The sequence below is a fragment of the Musa acuminata genome, chromosome BXJ1-3 (genome assembly GCF_036884655.1).
Source record: "Musa acuminata AAA Group cultivar baxijiao chromosome BXJ1-3, Cavendish_Baxijiao_AAA, whole genome shotgun sequence".
In the NCBI taxonomy this organism is placed as follows: domain Eukaryota; kingdom Viridiplantae; phylum Streptophyta; class Magnoliopsida; order Zingiberales; family Musaceae; genus Musa; species Musa acuminata.
The window spans coordinates 40,670,447-40,690,648 of record NC_088329.1 but is presented as its reverse complement, the minus strand read 5'-3'; the positions used below and the strand labels follow the sequence as shown (position 1 = coordinate 40,690,648).

The window sequence follows — 20,202 nt, the reverse complement described above, 5'->3', positions numbered from 1 at the left end:
GCTCCATCATTGGGTTAAAGAAGCCTCTCATCACTACCCCCGTGGACTTCCTAAGGCCTCGACGCACTGACTAGGTCCACCCCTCTTCACACTAGTGGTGAAGGACAGGTGGTCGAGGACACGAGGACAATAATCGCCTAGGTAGCGACATGCGATTAGAGTATGGAGGCATTCCAAAAGGTGAACAATGTTAACGTCTTAGTGGATCTAGTGGTTGGGGAGAAAGGGAAAATGTTACGACTATGCTAATGAACCTGGTAAAAAGTAACGAAGGTGAGGCAATGAGGGACATTAGGGAGGTGGACAAAGTGGAGGCGACCGTGAGGGCTTTGGTCGACGACAACATCGAGATGAGTGCAAGAGGGAAAGAGAAAAGCCAAAACACTATTAAGGGTACTAAAGAGCGAGCGAGAGCCAATTGTAGGGTCATGATAATTCTAAGATTGACACCAATGACTCTATGCCACAAACGTCGCTCCGTGACGAAGTCGCATAGTGCTCGTCACTCTTCATCCCCCACCACTAATTATAATATTAAAAATTATCTTTTTACCCTTAATTTTTATATTTTCGTTAGTAAAATCGATGATGTTGAAATAACTGAACCCAAATGTTTCACTCATAACTATAACAATGCCAATATAATTTTTTTAAAATACATAGATTGAGATACTAAAAATAATTAATTATAAAAAATAATCTATAATTAATTTATTTTTGAATAATGATGCATAAACCATATTACACGTAGCATTAGAACCAACCCAATTGAGTCCAACCTCTTATTATATAATATATATATATATATATATATATATATATTAATTTTAATAATTTGATTATTGATATATAAAAATATATAAATAATAAAAGTAGAGTGATGTAATTGTATGTCAATCCCTAATCCAATATTGATATCTTTAGCAATATATGAGTGTGTTTGTTGCCAAAGATATCAGACTTGGATCATACCAATGGATATGGATCAATGTTGGATTGACATACCACGACATCACTCTACATTGATTATTTATATATTTCAATATATGAATAATTAAATTATTAAAAAAAAATCACAAAAGTTATTACTGATCTCCTTTGTAGACATGACGAGTTAGATTATGAAGTAGCAACCGGAATAAACTTCACCATCAGCTCACAAAAATGATGCATAAGGATACACATCAGCCAACTAACCAAACATTAACATATAAGAAGAAAACTAAATACCAAAATTCATGCTTCAAAAAGGAGTTTGCTCCCTCGTCCACGCATGACCACTCTTGATGTCGCTTTATTTCCTTCTGTCCACAAGTAAATACGCTACTGTTAGACTACAAAAACAAAAAGAAAAAGTAACGATTGAAACACACAACAAGCACAAGGATTTAGCAGACACAGAATACATATTGCAAGTTGCATGCAGCTTATGGAACCAAGTTTCAGTGGCATCCATGCAGAGTAATCGACAAAACAAGCACATGAAAAGATGACAAGATTTTGTCGTATGCCTCGCCAACTGTTAAAGAAACAAGCAAAGAGGCCAAAGCTAAACAATGAGAATCCCACCTGATGCATTTAGCCTGAGGAACAAGCAAGCCCAGTTTCTCCAAGCTTTTGAAGCGATCCGTCGCAAGTGTACAACACCCCTTTAAACCGAAAGGGAAAGGAATCCATCAAATTCAACAATGAACATCCAGTGATGAACAATTTAAACATACTTTGCGGAGAAAACACTAGTACCTTCAACTTCCTAAGAGATCCAGAAATCTCCTCTGTCAGAAGAACTTGAAGAGGAGCAGGTTCAAATCTATAAAAGAGCAGAAAAAACAAATAAATAAATCACCCTGAACAACCGGGATTGACTGCACACAATATGGATAATAGATTAATTTGCACATAAAAGACAATTAGATCAATCTCAGATCAAATAGAAGATAATTATCAGACATTTTAACATGCAGTGTTTTGAAAGAGAACTTTGGGTGTTTATACTGGTTCTCATTAGCAAAATACCTTCGGTTACCAATTCACTTTTAATTAGCCAACAATATCAACATTTTACAATAATCACTGGATCTATTTACATGTCAATACGTCTAAAGTTAGCAGTCACTGGACCTATTTACATGTCAATATTTTACAATAATCTCAAAGCCCCAAGAATTAACACAGAAAATAGTGCACAGCTTTGTTGATATAATAAAATATTTCAGGCTAAATTAATGAAAAGATATCTGTTGCTTGAGGGCTGAGCATTGTCCATGAACTCTAGCTATAGTGACCAAATATATTAGATACCAGATAAGAACCTTTATAGTGATATTTTTTAAACCATAAAGCTGGTTGGCCAAGTAAACTAGACAATTTGGACTATGTATACCAAGAAAGTCATTTTCCAGTAAAAAAAATGATTCTAATAGTCCAGAGAGCCCGTAGTACAATGTATTTGTCTGTACAAAATAAGACCAGTTGCCAGCCAGAAGAAACATGCAGGACAAACATGTATTCTTATGAAGGCTTCTGTTATTGATGAATTAATGATGCAAGTGAAATAAAATCTGACAATTGCAGAAGAATAATATGTTTCAGGACATTACTTGTACTTCCCAAGTCGTGGTGGAGCAGATTTCAATCTTTCCTGCCTAGCTATGATGCGTCTCATGTGTCTACGGTTCTTTTCTTCATCCTCCTTGGTTATTTCATTTATTATATCTGGTAAACTGCAGAAAGTATCTGAAAATGTTAAATTAAGCATCAAAGACATATGATGACCACAGCGAAATAAGTATGACCACAGACACCTATCAATTTCTTTCGAAAGAATCTCCATTTTTTTTGCTGCTTCTTCTGCTTTTAGCTGTTCCTTACGCCTGGCTCTACGATTTAGCTCCACACGAGTTACTCTCTTTGTTTTTGACTTTCTGTAAAAAACAGAATGTCTCATTATACAAGATTAATAAAATTGCAAAATATGCAAAAGCTATGACTGAAAATTTGGCGTTCACACAGTACAAAAATTTAACTGTATGAAAAATTTATATGTTTGGGCAGTCACATTAAGTGAACAACCCACTAATCTGGTAAAAAGAACTCTTAACAGCCATCAAGGAAAACCTACAATTTTTTCCTTTTTTGTTTCAAAACCCACAATTTTTAGACCATCACAAAAGTCTACAAATAGTTAAGATAATGAACAGCACATCTTAGCCACTGACTTTTAAGAAAATAAATTTACTTGGTAACGTTTCTGGAAAAGATATTTTGAAACTTAAAAGTGATTTAATTCATATATCATTTAAGTAACAATTTTCTCCAATAGAAAAAAATAAAGCTGATTTAGAGAAAGGCAAATTCAATTAGCATCCTTAAAGGCAATGGCATTTCTGAGAATGGATGAAGGAAAGAACAATTGTACAAGTTAATAATTCAAGGGAAACATTCAGCATGGGGTACTACTAGTGCATGAAAAGTTAATAAATTTTCCGAATGATTGAAAATAAAAAAAGGATAAGTACACAAATTCAACAATGGACCAAGGGTTATCCATTTGTAATATGAAGACACGACTAGTCAGCATTTCTTTTTGCGGGTTGGCACAAAACAGAACATGGTCTGGCCATGCATTGACACGATTAGAGATGGCTTTGGATGTGCTAATGCTGCTATTCTTGCACTAAGGTATACATAAAACAAAAGATAATGACAACTTGCTTTAGTTTCCAACTGTAAGGTCAGGCAGTCAGCTATATGGATTCTTTTCCCTGCTATAATCTGTTGATGGGATAACATAGATGATAGAACAGTGGAAATAAATTCATTTCATAATAATTTTATTAACATCCAATTCATTACAAGCCATTTTATAGCATATTGCATCTAGGAAAATGTCCAAGGTTGATTAGTTTGATGTACTCAGACAAAAGTTCTTGATTGATCGATCACTAGCAGTTTAAAGCAACAGCAGTTGAATGTTAATCCTTACAAATCACAGAAGGCAACTCATAAATCTTATTTTGTAACCCAATGATAGAAGACCATATATGAGATATTAAATAGGATTATAGAAGTTTCTAGAAGAAATGTATATCTTCAACTGGCATACAACTTGGTGTCAATGATTTAAGAAAAAAATTTATTGCTTACATAGTAGAAAGAAGACATAAGCCCCCTGAGAAGTAATAACCCTTCATTATATAATTTTTTTAAAAAAAATATCTTGAACTTATCAAGGTAAATGAATGACAAAAGTAAAAGGCACAATAAATGTATCAAGAATTGCAATTACATCCTCGATCCAATCCAAATACATGAATTGTGCAAATTAAAGAGACACGAAAATGATGCAACTCAACTTCTTTCCATGTCCAAAACCAACATTTATAAGTATGCTAAAAAGTGTCCTCCAGTTGCAATCTATAATCCATAAAACACACACGCTGGATTGAAGGGCATATACGTGTCGGACACGGATTCATCACCGACACAGCTGGACACGGATTCATCACTGACACAGCTGGACACATGTCGGACATGTGTCCAACGGTGCCTTTTTTTAGTTTTTTTTAAATTATGTTGGATACGACATGGCGTGTCGGATTCGAGCTTCCTCATCACGAGTCAACTGCAGAGGTATCATGACATTGGGATTCCTCACCGCCGACCGAAGGCATCATGCAACATATGGAATCCTTCTTCCTCATGAATTTAGGAAGGATTTACAAACAAATCGTTAGTGTTAAATACCTTAGGGCCCAACCAAACCATTCTTCCTCACCGATGAAGCCTTTGCCCTCCACCTCGAGCCCCCCTCTCTGTTGTCACGCGTTGTCGCACTCTCGAGCCCTTCGCTTGGAGCATCCCTCAAGCCCTCGACGATTTCACCAACGTCCGACGAAGCATCTTCCTTAGTGGTGCCCGACGTCCAACGAAGGTAAATTAATTTACCTATTTTATTTTTTGTTTTTTAATCTATGTTTTTAATCTGGGTTTTTTTAATCTGAATTTTTTACTGCTAATCTAGGTTTTTTTATTGCTGATTATTCTAGTAGGTAAATTAATGTATTTTTTTAGTAATTAAATTGTTAACATATTATTCTAGTAGTTGTTTGTAGGGACTAACAGCAACTTGCAGTGTTCTTCATTACAAAAAATCCATTTGGTTTAAGGCCAACATGCAAATTAGATGTTCATTAGTAACACAGAGATAGCAGCATCATGACTACAACATTAATGAGCTCCAACAATGGTTATGGAAATTGGACTTATTTTATTAATAAGATACATTAGTAAATGTAATGGAGAGACTATAAAAGGTTATCTATATATATATAAATGTCCTCGCCATGTCCGTATCCTAATTTTTACAAAAATGATGTGTCACTGTGTCCGTGTCATATCCCGTGTCCATCTGTGCTTCATAGGTTGCAATACATTAAAACTTCCGAACTTTACATCTACAATGGGAAAAACCTCTATACAGACGACTTACTACAAGAAAAAAAGGATTCGAGAAAGCAAACCTCTGTCCAGGTAACTCATTGGTGACGCTGTCTGTTTCCTCTTCTATCTCACTTTCATTTCCATCATCTGCCTCTAGAAAATATTTCTGAAAAAGGTGATAAAAGATAAGTACACATTTACTTTTTAAATATGTAATCAGCAGCAGTAATTATTGTGAAAGCACTCATAGGACCCACAAATTAAGTAGAAAATGAAAAAAAAAAGTTCAAGAACAGAAAAACAAAAAAGAGAAAATCAACAGGACAAGACTGCACATTCAGATTGAATGTTACGGATTCTAGATGTTAACAAAACAGCAATGAAGTGTTTTTCTTTTGTGGCATGAGCGCATGACATAGCAACTTTGTTCTAATTAAATATTTCAATGACTAACTTGCAGACTATTTCAACTCTTCAAATGCCAGCAAGAAGGGCAAAGAATAAATTAAAAAAATAATCAGTTTATTGCATGAGATCACTAGATATATTGTCAAAACATCTCATTCTCACAAAATAACCATTAAGACAAAAGGAGATACTCTTGCTCACATCATCTTCTGCTACTACTTCACCAGGAACTGTAATGGGCACTGGTTGAGGTCCCAACTCTCTTTTGTAGATTTTTTGCATCTCATCAGCAACAGCTTGAGCCAATGAATCCTATATTAACGACAGCATAGTAAGGTACACACACTAAGATTCTAAATAATAGAATCAAGCAGACCACTTATTCTAAATGTACAAGTAGAAGCCAGAATAGTACTTGATGAGCCTCCAAAGGAGGATTGAATGAACACCCAGGTGGCTCCACTTCAACAGCAGGAATGAGACAGGCCTTGTGCTTCTGGAAGATCAGAAATTCGGGAAGAAGAAAGGAAAAAATCATGCCTCAAGTACAGAGGGAGATTCTTATACAGCATACAAGAAAAAGAAGACTACTCAAAAATCAAAATTGTTTATTTTAAACCGAACATATAATTTTAAAAGGAGAGCTTAGAAAGCGTAAAAAAGAATGAGTACATAAGAATGATAATGTGAAATCATAAATAATATTCATTAAGAAAGCACAAAAATCAACAAGCATACATTTATACTTCAGTAAGTTAGACTAATTGGCTTGACTACATATAAACTCTTTCAGGATTTATCTTTTGTTGCTCGAAACCTTTCAATCGATTCACTTAGGAGTTTAAAATTGATTTGTTTGGCTTTCTAGCCATTCTATCTAGATAAAGTTTTCAGACCTAGGCCTATTTGACCAGGGACTAAAACCATGCTTTTGGCATTCAGCCCATTTCTATATGAACCGATGACAAAGAGGGAAAGAAAAGGTCTCTAAGAGTAGAAGGCCTGAGGCAACAAACCATCATCATAGCCTGCAAGGGATACAATCACATAAGGTGCATCATGCACCAAAAGCCAATTACAAAGTCCACTCAAAATACAAACAGTGGAACCACATCTAGTGAGTAGTCACAACACAAAGACAATCAAAAAGCTCCATCTAGAACCCTATGTAACTTGAATTTGCATCAGCAATATTTAAAGGCACAATAAAGGAGTATCGGTGGTACCATGAGCATCTCGCTTTAGACTTTCCTATAGGTGTGGATGACTTTACACCAGAAATTAACTATTAGGCTATAGATATAAGAAATTGTCTACCACCTTTTTGGTCTTGGCATCTGCTTCTCCTGCAAGATTTAAAGAGAAAAACTTTGATAATGAAATCATAATTTGCAACATGAAACAAAAACAGAAAATTTGAACAGTAGATAGGTGATCGCACAAACCTTCATTATACCATATGTCGGTTAGAGTAGAAAATGTATCCTCTGCCTAGAAACATCAACAACATAAAATAAATACGTGACAGAAATTTGAGGTAGAACATCTTAAATCTGAAAGCATACCTTGGAAGCATTTTGAGTCTGAGTTTTTTCTGTGTCAACTTTTTTCTTTTTCCTCTTCAACTTTTTCAAGGTAGAAGATGGAACAGGTTGCACAAAAGGATTTTTCTGCAGCAAGCTCTCATAATGGAGAATTTTATCCTTATGCTTCTCAATCTTTCTTTTGGCAGGAATTTCTGTGGCAGTTCTAAAACTTTCAACAAACCTCTATAGTGTTCAGAACTTTAGTAGACAAAATACATGATACCCAGAAAAATGCAGCTACTCAATGCAAGAAATCCAATTCTGCTCATTTAGATTGCAAGAATATGTACTAAAGGGTATCCTATGCTTCTCATACAAAATGGAACATTACTTCTATCAAGACTGTTATTGACTTGTGTATCCGAGTACTTAATCATAAAAAGGGCCTGCAGAACATCTAATGAGTCATGATCCTATCAACCCTCTCCTACAGTGTTCTCACTTAGCACTTTAATAAAATCACTTGGACAAGTGAAAAAAAAATATAGTCTTTTCTGCTTTCAGTTACTTAAACAGCAATGAATGTTGGTGTCACAATGGACTGCTTCTCAAACGCCAGAGTCAAGAAAAAAAATACTTTCACCCCTCTAAGCAGACAAATCAGTCCTATTAAATCGAATTACTTTTAGTTCATGGCTCTCAGATAACTGCAATCATGCCAACACCGAAGAAGTCCACTGAATCACATGTCGACTGCCGCAACAATTTCCAAGTATTTCAGCTTCCACAAAGAACCAAATGTTAAGCATCTGAGTCTGAATCTGAACAAAATCTTCTTCTTCATTACCTAATTAGTGAAGTTACTCGTGTTTATCTTCAAATAACTTCACAATTCTTATCTTAACACAGTTGTGCGTGCCTTTTAGCTTCAATATGTACTTGCAACCGTACAGCATGACTAATTTGAATGCGTACACAGACCATAGATTGTCGTTATCAGTATATATTCTAACCCTGAAACCAGCAAAACTGGATTCAAGGGACCGACAGAAGATAAAGAAAATCCATGCGAGTCATGATGCTCGCCTAAAATCTTGAAGCAATCATGGGCAAAGCATACTAAGCATGCAAAGAATCAAAAGAATTTAAAGAAGGAAAAGCCCTGGAAGGAGCAAAATCGTACCGGTGGTGGATCTTTTGTCAAGGTAGAAGAGGGAATCGCTGGGAAGAGAGGCGATGGCGGCGGTGCGGCCGCTGAGGGCGTCCTTGTTGGACTTCTCGAAGTAGTCGTCGATGTCGTCGGTGCTGATGTTGGCCCTCCATGCCTTCTTCCCCTTCCTCGATCCCTTCGCCGCCTTCCCCATCGCTTCCCTATTCTTTCTCTCTTCGCCGGCCTCTTCGAGTGGGAGCGGAGGGCGGAGGGCGGAGGGCGGAGGAGTTGGGGGCTCGCGCCAAGTAATAAGCGGGGCGGAGGAGTTGGGGGCTCGCGCCAATTAATAAGCGGGCGGAGTGGGTTAGGGCAAGTACTGAGCGTGCGCGGTGCCTTGGAAGCCTATCCAGATGATCCTGACCGTCAAATTCTATCAATCACTCACATGCCCGTTCCTCTCAGATGATCCTGACCGTCAATCATGTTAATTCATACAAGTGAAGACACGCGTCCTTAACGCCTTCACTCGTGGAAATTAATCCGTCCTTGCTCAGTGTACTCTGCCTACATATCATAAAATTCCATCTACAGACTGCTACCTGTCCACGAAGTATAAAGTCGAAGATACACTTCATACGTTTGCGCTTCTGCATCCGTCGGACGTCAATTTTGTACGCCGTCGCTGCAGCTGCTACAAGTCCATCTTCCAAGATCTGCTCCGTGGTCTTTCCTTCCTAGTATTAACCAACCCCGTCGCTCTGCTCGTCTCGCTTGGTGTCCGGTTTCCCTCTCTTTGGTCGCCGCTTGGAACCCTACTTCGGCATCCGATTAGGTAATCCAGAACGCATTTTTATTGCGATTCGACTGAGTTCAATTGGAGTTTCTGCTTCGGTCGTCCAGAACTTGTCGGATTTTATTTCGTTTTTTTTTTCTTTTTCTCCTTTTCGATTGGGAGAACTCGTCGTTATCTGTCATCAGAAAAGTTCCAAATTTTAGGCAAGGAGGTGCTTTTTTTGTTGGAATGGACGGTGAGAGAGTGTTATCTTGAAGGGATTAGAGTATCGGCATAAAAAAGAGTAGGTGTTTGCTTCGTGCCCCTTAGTGTTCTCTCCATCTTCACCTCCTCCTCACGAGGCCGATAACGAGAGGAAGGGAAAGTAGAAAGGAGGAGCTAAGGGATGCAGCGAATAAATATGCCATTTTTCTGAATTTATAGTCGAAGATCATTAATTGAATCTGATTAAAAATGTTTACAAACTTCTCTCTGTCTTTACCTGTAATAAAGATTACTCTCATGCCTTAGCATTTGCTTTTTCATGTGTTTCTCAAATGGTATATATAACAAGTTCCTGGAAACGCAGCAGTTTTCCACCATGCGACGTTGGAGGCTGAATCGGAGCAGAGCTTCTTCTTCCACGCTAGTGCCTGTTGATGCGACTTTCACGATTGATGATGAGATATCTCAACTTACGAAGCTCCAATCGGGACCCTGTACAAGTAACCTTAAGGCTCTAAGGAGCTGCCGGAGAATGCCTATCCCCACAACTACAATGTTATTGGCAAGGGAAGCTAATTATTCTGGACAGGGAAGGTTCTCGTCAGCCGATTGCTCACATGTTCTTGGCCGGTACCTGCCTGTGAATTCTCCAAGTCAAATAGACAGGATGAACAGTGAAGCATATGTGTCGCAATTCTCCATTGATGGTTCACTTCTTGTTGCAGGATTTCAGGTATGCTTTGCTTGAGCGTTTAATGGGAGGTTAGTAAGAAATTCTTTTCCTGTTGCGGTTCCGGACTAGTGACTGGTTATGTCCATCTGTTTGTTAATTGAACAGGGGAGCCGTATTAGAATTTACAATGTTGACAATGGATGGAAAGTACAGAAAGATATAAATGCTCAGAGTTTGAGATGGACAATTACAGATACAGCTCTTTCACCTGACCAACGGCATCTTGTAAGTTTAGACCTGATCCCAGTGGAAACTGGCACATGGACCAATCTTAATCATGCCTAAAAGTCCTGACTGCATTTCAATACCTATTATCAAGCTGTTATGGGGCTGGATTGGGTTGATAGCTTCAGTCAGACCAGTTCAAACCAGCTCTGATTTATGTTTATTTTGGGTTTATGATCAGGCTTCCTTCAGCTTTCATTGAGCAGCACTGTGATTAAGAAAATAAGAGGAGAAGAGACTTGAGAATATTGTTAATAAATAAACTGTCTAAATGTCTTGGAACTCCAACTTGTGTATGCTAGACAGCAAGTACAAGGACTATATTAGAAACCAGATTTAGAACATCCTTTGTAAGAAACATCTATATTACCTTTCTCATAGGACACCTCATTTTTGTATGTTCTGTTATTGTACTTTGTTTTAAAAGCTAATGGTTATTTATCATCTGATTTTTTTCCTCTTTTTTGGCATGATGTCCTTCAGTAAGATTGATTTGTATATTTGAATCAAACTTGTTTTTTTCATTGTAGGTTTATTCTAGTCTCACACCACTTGTTCATATTGTTAATGTGCGGACCGGGATGACAGACTCACAAGCTAACATTACGGTTAGTGCTTTTTCTTCAAAATAGCATAACTTTAAACAACACTAACTTCTGTTGAGGTCTGCCATAAAGGACCATTCTGTGTGCATTCTGCAACTTGATGGATCGCCACCCAGTTTTAGATTATTCCTTATCTCATGTCATAAAATGATGCTTAGAATTTTGACATTTTTCAGCAAAATAAGATGCATGTGTTTCCTTGTAACTGACATACTAAGGAAGATAAAAGATTTTTTAGAATAGCAAACCATAAAAAGAAAAAGTATTCAATCAGAGAAAATTCTTGCACTCCTTTATATGAATTAATCCAAGGAGATATTTTATATGAGTAAATTTAATTACTTCTCTAGATGCAAAAATTTCATATTGCAGTATGCTGTAATCTAAGATATGCTTCCTGATGGTATTTATAATTTGCTGCTGCTTATATACTCTTATGGCACTTGTTATGATCATCTTTTGCTTAAAAACAGTAGATAGTTCTCATGTCAGTTAAAATGTCCATGTGTTTATGTAGATGATGCTTGACCTTTTTCCCTATGATTCCCTCTTCCTAGTATCACCTGATATTGATAGTTCCTTTTTCATACAGGAAATTCATGAACATTTGGATTTTTCTGTTGATGGCGACAGAGACTCCTTTAATATATTTTCCATAAAATTTTCAACCGATGGTCGAGAGCTTGTTGCTGGAGGCAGTGATGATTCAATATATGTGTATGACCTGGAGGCAAACAAGTTGGCAATGCGCATTATAGCTCACACCGTATGATTTTTTTTATTTGTTCTTCTAATTTTGTATTCCTTTCATTTACATTTCTCTTAATTTCCCCCTCAAGAAATAGATTAATATCCCTTGTTTGGACAATTAATGACCAAATTTCAGGTTTTACATTGTTGAACTCTATTACTGATTCTTCTGGAATATATTTTTTTTGTCTCTCTGTCATCTCAGGATGATGTAAATACAGTTTCATTTGCTGATGAAACTGGCCATGTCATGTTCTCCGGTAGTGATGATAATCTCTGCAAGGTAAGCTCCATGCTTCAACTATATGGTCTGCAGTAAGAACAACATTATTCAATGTTGATTGCAATGTTGGTGTCTATTCTTTTGTTCACAAAATGTTAATCTGCAAGGCTTTCCATTAGTTTTTCTAGTTGAAAGTGTCTAGTGAGTATACCTTAAAATTCCATGATAATTTAATAAATATCACATTAGGTGTTTGATGTGTTGCCCAATTATTTTGCCATCTGGCCAGCACTATTTTGCTCAGATGAGTATCTCATCAGATGAACTTACCTCTGTTAGAAGTTTATCTTCCATCTGCTTGGTTGATCATGAATCAGGATGTCATATAACTCAGGTTTGGGACAGACGATGCGTTGCAGCAACAGGAAATCCAGCAGGTTTTCTCGAAGGTCATCTAGAAGGCATTACGTTTATAGATAGCCGTGGGGATGGCCATTACTTCATTTCAAATAGTAAAGACCAGACTACCAAACTTTGGGACATTAGGAGAATGTCCTCCACTACTAAATCGTATGTGCTACTTCCTGTTATGAATAACTTTTCCTTTTATCTGACCATCTTGCAACTGGTTATATATTAGTCAAATATTGTCTTTGTGGTAGTTAGAACCAATTAAATCATTGCTTCGAAAGAAACGCTATTTGTATTAGGAGATATCGGAAAGTTATACCATGGTCATAATTAGAAGACATGCCAAATTATCTGAAATTTATTATGCTTGTCCTATGGGTGGTTCTGCCTTCGGCACTAGCTTAGGTTGTCGCTAGATTTTGCTGGCCCTTGTTTTTTACCTGTTGGTTCTAATGGGATGTAGATCCACACTATGCATCAAATGCCCAAGAATGGAGAAGATAGTAGGCCTTTTTTCTGAAGGTTCAGACCATATTCTTGCTTGGCTTTGATATATTTCTTCTGCATCAATTACAAAATATTCGATAGATGCATATTTTGTGCTTCCATGACTCTTTCATGCATTGTTTGACGTGGTTCTGTAAAATTTATAAAGTGATCATATTTATCCCTAAAAGAGGCAATTTAGGACTGATGTAAGAATGACATGCAAGATTGTTGATGCTCATAGGAACTCTCAGGTTCATGTCTAAGGAGTATAGCATGATACTTCTGCAGTGTAATTTATACCATTAATACTATTTACTTATAATTTAATATTTTGGTCAATTTATATGAACTGTGTTGAATTTACTTTACTATTGGTTTCCAAATCAAAGAATCAGGTCTGCTTCTGGATTTATATGTTTTATTTCACGTTACTCTTTTGGATGTCATTGATGGTTCTAGTGCTTCAAATGTAGTGATCCCCAGTTGTTGAGACATTGTTCTTTCTGTTATATGCAGCCGAACTCCGAGAACTTATTATGACTGGGACTATAGATGGATGGACTACCCAGCTGAAGCAAGGAATCAGAAGCACCCATGCGATCGGTCTGTAGCTACATATAAAGGGCATTCAGTCTTGCGCACTCTGATACGCTGTTACTTCTCCCCTACACACAGGTTGGTCTGCTATCCATTGTTCCGAAGCATCAGTTGATTTTGACATCAACTCACAGGACACACTCACAATCATTGAGATGCAAGGATTAGTACTCCAAAAATTTCCAGCATTTGTCTTTGCATTGGAAGTTTTGTAATATAAAAATTTTTGTTAGCTACTGTTCCGTTAGAAGTATACACATGGCTTACTTGTTTTACCATTTGTTACAGCACGGGTCAGAAGTACATCTATACAGGATCCTTCGACAAGTGTGTTTATATCTATGATGTGGTATGTAACTCGCTCAACTTCTTTCACCCTTGGTGTACTTATCTTCCATCTTTTTATTTAATTTTATTCACGGCTGTTAGTGAGGTATCTGAATCCAAACATCTTGCTGTGTAAAATCCCCAGCTACTCTTATCTAATAATCCATGTTGGTTTACAGATGCTCAAGCCAAAGTGTACATTAGTTTAACCCTTTGGTCTGGTTGCATTTCGCCACGCATTTAGAACACCCTGGCTTTCGACTAGAGTTAATTGTTCTTCGAACTTGACAATATAGTTTATACCATAAACAATGTTTCAGGTAACTGGAGCAAACGTTGCAAAACTCGCCTGGCACAACGATGCCATTAGAGATTGTAGCTGGCACCCCTATTACCCAGTGCTTGTCAGTTCTTCCTGGGACCATGCTGTCACCAGGTGGGAGTTCCCAGGCAGTCCTGCCGATTCCGCCGTGAAGAGGAAGACAAGCCAGAGGAGACGTGAAGGGCATCCGTGACAACAATCCGTTGTTTGGGCCTCACTTTATTTGTAAAGCAAATTGTGTATCGAATTTCGTCGCCTTGGTCTGTAAAAAGTTCTTCCCGTCATGGTGTATATCCACCAAAGTCTTAACTCTGATGAACATGCAGACATAAGATGTTAGAAACATTTCGATTGCTGATTTTTTATCCTGTCAGGAACGAATGGATCTGTGCATCAGATAATATGCCTTTCTGCAGCTTCTTCGCTGCCTGCTCACACGGCCTAAAGAAATGCAACGAGAGAGAGTTCCTAGTGTTTCATAAGTTGGCTGATGCATTGTCACGGTAAACCAGATCGAAACTGGGACCGAATTGGTTTCGGTTTAGTAGTAAGACTTCTCTGGGTAAGAAACAGAACAATCTCACGGTACACACCATCTCGTGTGAAGCTACAGCAGAAGTATCAGTTTATTCATTCAAATTGTGAGAAGCTGCAGCCCCCCGCCCCCAAAAAAAAAAGCTTCCGTACCTGTGTAACGGAACAAAAAAGTTCCCACAAAAGTTGTTCTCGAAGAACTGACAAAGCACATCGAAGCCTTCAACGACAATTGTCTTGTGAACACGAGGCGGCAAGGCGATAACCCGATACCGGGCGTCAGCGCTTGGCTGCATAGGCCAAAGAAATGGCAGCAAGTAAAGTAGCAGCAGCAGGGTAAAGCCAAGTCCGCATTCCACCCTTGTTCTTAGCCTCGGCCACGGCATCGCGCAAGAGCTCGAGCTCCTGGCTCATGTTATGGATCATCGCCATCTTCCTCCTGAAAGTCATCTTGAAGACCGCCAATTCCCTTGAAATATTCTCAGTAGTCTCATCCGAATCATAGTCGAGGCCATGTCGTTTGCGATTAGCATTTTCTTCCAAGTCCTCAATGGCAAAGGAGAGCTTCATGACACCGTTTATCAGATTGTAAGCCAGTTCATATTTCTCAGTAAGAGCTCTGGACCTTTCATCCAGGGACAGCCTTCGTCCGCTCGGTGAATAAAGATTCTTCTTCGAGTCCTTGTTCTCGGCCATAAGGCTCTTAGGAAACGCCTTCATCTCCCGGAGTTCACCGTGGTCATCATCCTTCTCCAGCTGCCCTCTTGGGCCATTGACTTCCGCCTTGTCAGGATCTAGGCCTCTGGGGTCGTTCTGAGATTGCAGCCGGGCGTTGCTTTCGGTGTTGGCTCCGCATAAATCCTGATGCGCAGAAAAACAACATGGACAATCTGCCATTTCATCCTCCTCCATGGCCCTCGATCCGTCGATTGCATCCTTCTCCTCTATAATCTTTTTCAATGAGTTCACCGTACTATCAACCTCCTTTACATGATCACCTATCTGCCCCTCATTGTCAAGCTGCAGTATCTTTTTCTCGTTTCCAGAAGAGTCAATCTCCATCGTTAACTTCTCTGCCTCCCCTGTAACCGTAGCATTCCTCTGGTTTGAGTCTCTCTCCAAGATTGCACGATCCAGAGCCTTCTTGAGGTAATCCTTCTCTCCAGTAACAAAACCCAAAGACTCACTGCTCTTCATGAGAGGCTCCTCTGCTAATCTCAACTTCTCTTCCAAAGCTATCTTTTCCTGCCCAGTGGCCTGAAGCTCTGACTCCCTTCCCTGAAGATTAGCGATCTCGGTCTCAAGAATACCTCTCTCTTCCCGAACCTCTTCCATCTTGCACTGGTCACTGCTGAGGATAAACCCTTTCGATTTATCCTCAAAGTCATGCTGCATCTTCACCATATTCTCATCGAAAGCATCAATTGAAACCTGAGACCCATCCGTCTTCTGAAGTGCCGTCGGCATCGCGTTCAGATCCCTTTTGCACGCGTCGCTCTCCAAGATCGCACGCTCCAAATCTTTCTCGATCTCACCCTTCTCTCCTTTAATCAACTGCAATTGATCATTAGCGCTTCGCGGAGCTTTTTTCATCGACCCAATCCTCTCCACCATGGAAGCGTTGTCGGCTTCCAGGGCTAGGATTTGAGCCTTCCGTTCTTCAAGATCCGACCGTAGCTTCGCGATTATCTCTCGACCGGTGCTCACTGCCATCACAACTTGAAGCTGCGTCTCCTCGAGTTTCAGTAGGGCCGAATTCCTATCCAAGATCGCCTCGTTCAAAGCCTGCTTGATCGAATTATCATCGCCCATGGCGGTCTCCAACTTCAAGCGCGAGATCAAGAGGTCGTTCTCCTTCTCCTTCTCCTTCGCCGCCGCCATCTCCGCGGCGAACTCGGCGAGGCGGGAGGAGATGACGAGGCGGGTAACGCCGCGCTCGAGGTCAGAAGCGAGGGAGAGGCGGTCGAGGCGGGCGTGGAGGTCGTTCACTTGCTTCCGCCGCATCATCATCTCATCGAGGAGGATCCGGTTGAGGGCCTTGAGGTTATCTGCATAGTTCGGTGATTTCTCCGCCGGCGGGGATGACGCGACGCCGCTGGTGGAGGACTTCTTGACCATCGTATCGGAGGGCAAGGTTCTTGAAAGGGCTTCGTGAGGGCTGAGCGGTTAGGGTTGGAAGGTACAGGAAGACTGAGAGAAGCAAGAAGAAGGCGAGCGGAGCCTCTTCGTTTATAGGAGGGGAGGAGGGAAGATGGGCCGTTGGCAGAAGTAGTTTGGGGATCCGCTATCATTTCCAGTTCAGGCTTCAGAAGGAAATCACGGTATCGAACTGACGGGTCCCATACCGAGAGCAACTTCCGAACGTGAGTTTCTGTGTCTCCTGCGTCGAGCTAGACAAATGATCCTCCTGTGATTAAAGAAAACCGCTTCTTCTTCGTACTCGCGGCTGAAACGGACGGTCGAGATTTGTCGATACAAGCGCTCCTACCGCCTCGTCTTCTCGCCCGAGCCGCTTTGATTGCCAACTCCTTGCGGGTATTTTATTTTATTTTCTTTCTCTTTTATTTTAATGGCGGGAATTCGTGCATTCATTAGGTTTGGTCATGTTTATATATTATATACGTGACAGTCATTTACATATTATATATTTTGCGGCACAAATGAATTATGCCTCATCATCCATCATGTGAGAGAAGCAGAGCAGTACGTGGGGATACGAAGGCCATGGCCATGTGAGCCGAATAATGAAGCCTTGTGTTTGTGAGACCGGCATCGCATGTTAAGTCCCCATCACGGTTGAGCGTGACAGTGTCATCAATGCATGGCTTCTCTTTCTTGGACGTGTGGGGCGATGGAGAAGAACAGTGCTTCGTTCCTATGGGGTGAATAAATGCAGATGGTGGACGTTTACACTGCATCGGGAGAATTCTTTGCTGCAAAGAGTAATCTTTTGATGATGTGTAGCTCACAGGATTCTCTCCTCCATCATGGAACCAAGGTAGCATCATAATTATTGATGCAAGAACGTGTCTCCTGCAATGGAGAATCTCTCTGACAAAGAAATCGCAGCTCCGTAGACCTCCCCACAGTCCAACCCACTCACAGCTGTGCCTGCGAAGCAAAGCAGAGTCATCACCTTTTCAACATCTCTGCATCTTTTAAGCTGACTTCGATACATTTCGAAGTTAGTGATACAGTCAAGAGTAGTCACTCAAGGCTGCAATGTCGCAGATTGCAGATTGAAGATTGCTTCCGTGGCATTTGTGTTCATGGATCGGTGACAGGGAGAAGAGATCCACTCTACCATTAATTTCTTTTGCGGGACGAGGATTTAACGGAAGAATCACCATCCGTTTCGATCAGCCCCTGTTCCTGATGGCAGCGCACTGTTCCGGCGGCCGCATCCTCTGCGGCCCGGCGTTGCGCGGGCACGCCGCGTTGACCGGCGGCACCATGCAGTTGTCCTGCAAGCACAGAGACATGCCCGCCGGAACGGAGGCTGCCGCGCCGCCGATCCCGAACCCTGTCAGGTAGTTGTGCTGCAAGTAGAGCACCCGCATGCGGCCCGCCACCACCCGGTCCACCAGCGCTGCCGGCAACTGCCCTGTGAAACGGTTGAAGTCCAGGTACAACCGGCCAGCCGGCGCCAGCTCCGCCGGTACGTTTCCCGTGAGCCGGTTGTAGCTCAGGTCGACCGTGGCCCCCTCCACCGGCAGTGGGCTGGCTGGCCGGAGCGGACCCGAGAACTGGTTCCTCTGCAGCCGCAGAGTCGAGACGGAGAAGGTGAAGAGGACTCCCGGGAGCGGGCCGGAGAGGTGGTTCATGCATAGGTCGAGGAACTGGAGCCGGGTGAGCCGGGGGAGCACCCGGTCCACCCACCCGGAGAGCCGGTTAGAGGCGAGGGAGAGGTAGACGAGGGACGGGGGCAGGAAGGGGACGGAGCCGGTGAGGGCGTTGCTCCTGAGGTCGAGGCGGAGGAGAGGAGCGGAGGCGACAGCGGGGACGGGGCCAGAGAGGCGGTTGTGGGCGAGGATGAGGGTCCGGAGCTCCGGAAGGCGGAAGATGGCGGGGGGAACAGAGCCGGAGAGGCGGTTGGAGCTTAGGTCGAGGGTGCGGAGGCGGCGGAGGGCGGAGAGGGAGGGGGGCAGGGAGCCGGAGAGGAGGTTACCGGAGAGGGCGAGGAAGCGGAGGCTGGAAGGGAGGGAAGCAGGGAGGGGACCAGCGACGCGGCCGGGGACAAGGGAGAGCTCAGCGAGGGCGGAGAGGCGGATGAGGGAGGAGGGCAGGTGGCCAGTGAGACCCGGGGAGCCAGCGCGGGGGTCGCCGAGGGAGAGGGCGACGACGCGGTCGCGGGAGCAGAGCACGCCGGCGAAGGCGCAGGGTTCAGCGGTGAAGTCCCAGCTGGCGAAGAAGGCGGAGCCCGGGAGGTCGGCCAGCGACTGGCGGAGCGACTGCAGCACCAAGTAGTCCACCGGGTGCAGGATGCCGGAGGCGGGAACGAAGAAGACAGCACACAGCAACACTGCAACCTCCGCCTCAAGCCTCGGCATGGCAACCAAGTCACAGCAGAGTAAAGATGGCAAAGGAGGAAGAAAGAGAGAGGGTGGGGTGGGGTGGGCTTTAACTTCAGGTGGAGATGGTGGGGGAGGCCATATGAAGAAGGGTTAGTAGATTGGGAGTGGGACAGCGGGTGTAATGAATTGGAGAGAGGCTTGTAGGAGAAGGTTGGTGGTGGCAGCTTTCGCTCGATTGCATGCACACTTGCTTCAGCGGTGGGGTCGTGTGTGCTTCTTTGGCCATCATTTTGGCTTGGGGAGGAAGGTGGCGAGGCTGTTCAACACCTACTGGTATATCTGAGAGGGCCCTTCTTCCTTCTTTTTGCTTCTTTTAAGGTCTCCTTGATTTGATGTCTTAGTAGCCTCCTGCCCAAAGGAATCTTACATAACAATCCATTGACGTGCAGAACGCACCTGTGAAATGGGAACGTCCCCAAAGAGTCTTATAGTGTATGGGAGGATTTATGGTGGGAGTGGCACGACAATACCATGAAATTAAACAGATATATTGGCAGTGCTTCCGATGCAACTCGCACCAATCGGACGTGAGAGAATGGTAGGTGAGGGGTTTGGGCGTCGGTCGGTGTCGGCCTCGGCGGACTCGCCGTGCGTCGTGTTGCTTGGTGTCCTTTCTTGGTGTTCCGGGAGAGCGGACGGCGAGTGAGTCATGGACATCACACGTTTCTTGGTGTCCTTTTCTATGGTTTCTCCTCCCTCGCTCACGCACCACCTGCATTTATGGGCTTGCAAGTATTAGAGACGTCCAAGTTAGAACTCTTTAGCAAGTGATTAGAACATTCAAAGAACTTACTGAAGAGTTCTAACTTGGATTATGTATATAAACATTTTCCTCGTGTTCAACATTTTATGAAAAGAACTAAAAGCTGCAAACTCTGTGATGTCTCAA

The 20,202-nt window shown here is 41.8% G+C and overlaps 3 protein-coding genes across 5 annotated transcripts; 1 reads left to right on the top strand and 2 right to left on the bottom strand.

The window, feature by feature from the left end:
- Positions 1 to 1,097: 1,097 nt before the first annotated feature.
- Positions 1,098 to 8,860, bottom strand: LOC103978988 (ribosome biogenesis protein NOP53). The gene is made up of 12 exons (XM_009394976.3): positions 8,560 to 8,860; positions 7,416 to 7,588; positions 7,296 to 7,341; positions 7,171 to 7,196; positions 6,266 to 6,346; positions 6,052 to 6,162; positions 5,523 to 5,608; positions 2,805 to 2,924; positions 2,601 to 2,723; positions 1,744 to 1,810; positions 1,570 to 1,649; positions 1,098 to 1,304 (listed from the first exon to the last, which is right to left on the bottom strand). The coding sequence occupies exons 1-12, from the start codon at positions 8,738 to 8,740 to the stop codon at positions 1,295 to 1,297; spliced, it is 1,104 nt and encodes a 367-aa protein (XP_009393251.1). The 5' UTR covers positions 8,741 to 8,860; the 3' UTR covers positions 1,098 to 1,294.
- A 281-nt stretch (positions 8,861 to 9,141) lies between these two features.
- LOC135630707 (LEC14B homolog) lies at positions 9,142 to 14,578 on the top strand. 2 transcript variants are annotated; one of them, XM_065137860.1, is made up of 10 exons: positions 9,142 to 9,358; positions 9,888 to 10,256; positions 10,362 to 10,481; positions 11,012 to 11,089; positions 11,679 to 11,852; positions 12,042 to 12,119; positions 12,454 to 12,629; positions 13,476 to 13,634; positions 13,845 to 13,905; positions 14,204 to 14,578. In XM_065137860.1, the coding sequence occupies exons 2-10, from the start codon at positions 9,900 to 9,902 to the stop codon at positions 14,396 to 14,398; spliced, it is 1,398 nt and encodes a 465-aa protein (XP_064993932.1). In that variant the 5' UTR covers positions 9,142 to 9,358; positions 9,888 to 9,899; the 3' UTR covers positions 14,399 to 14,578. The 2 variants fall into 2 exon arrangements, with proteins under 2 accessions (XP_064993932.1, XP_064993926.1); XM_065137854.1 differs by having other exon boundaries at positions 9,144 to 9,358; positions 9,891 to 10,256.
- A 2,794-nt stretch (positions 14,579 to 17,372) lies between these two features.
- LOC135630712 (leucine-rich repeat receptor-like protein FASCIATED EAR2) lies at positions 17,373 to 19,892 on the bottom strand. 2 transcript variants are annotated; one of them, XR_010494127.1, is made up of 2 exons: positions 18,044 to 19,892; positions 17,373 to 17,850 (listed from the first exon to the last, which is right to left on the bottom strand). XR_010494127.1 is itself a non-coding variant. In XM_065137869.1 (1 exon), exon 1 carries the CDS (start codon positions 19,287 to 19,289, stop codon positions 18,099 to 18,101), a length of 1,191 nt encoding a protein of 396 aa, XP_064993941.1. In that variant the 5' UTR covers positions 19,290 to 19,892; the 3' UTR covers positions 17,374 to 18,098. The 2 variants fall into 2 exon arrangements, 1 of the variants encoding a protein (XP_064993941.1); XM_065137869.1 differs by having other exon boundaries at positions 17,374 to 19,892.
- Positions 19,893 to 20,202: the final 310 nt, after the last annotated feature.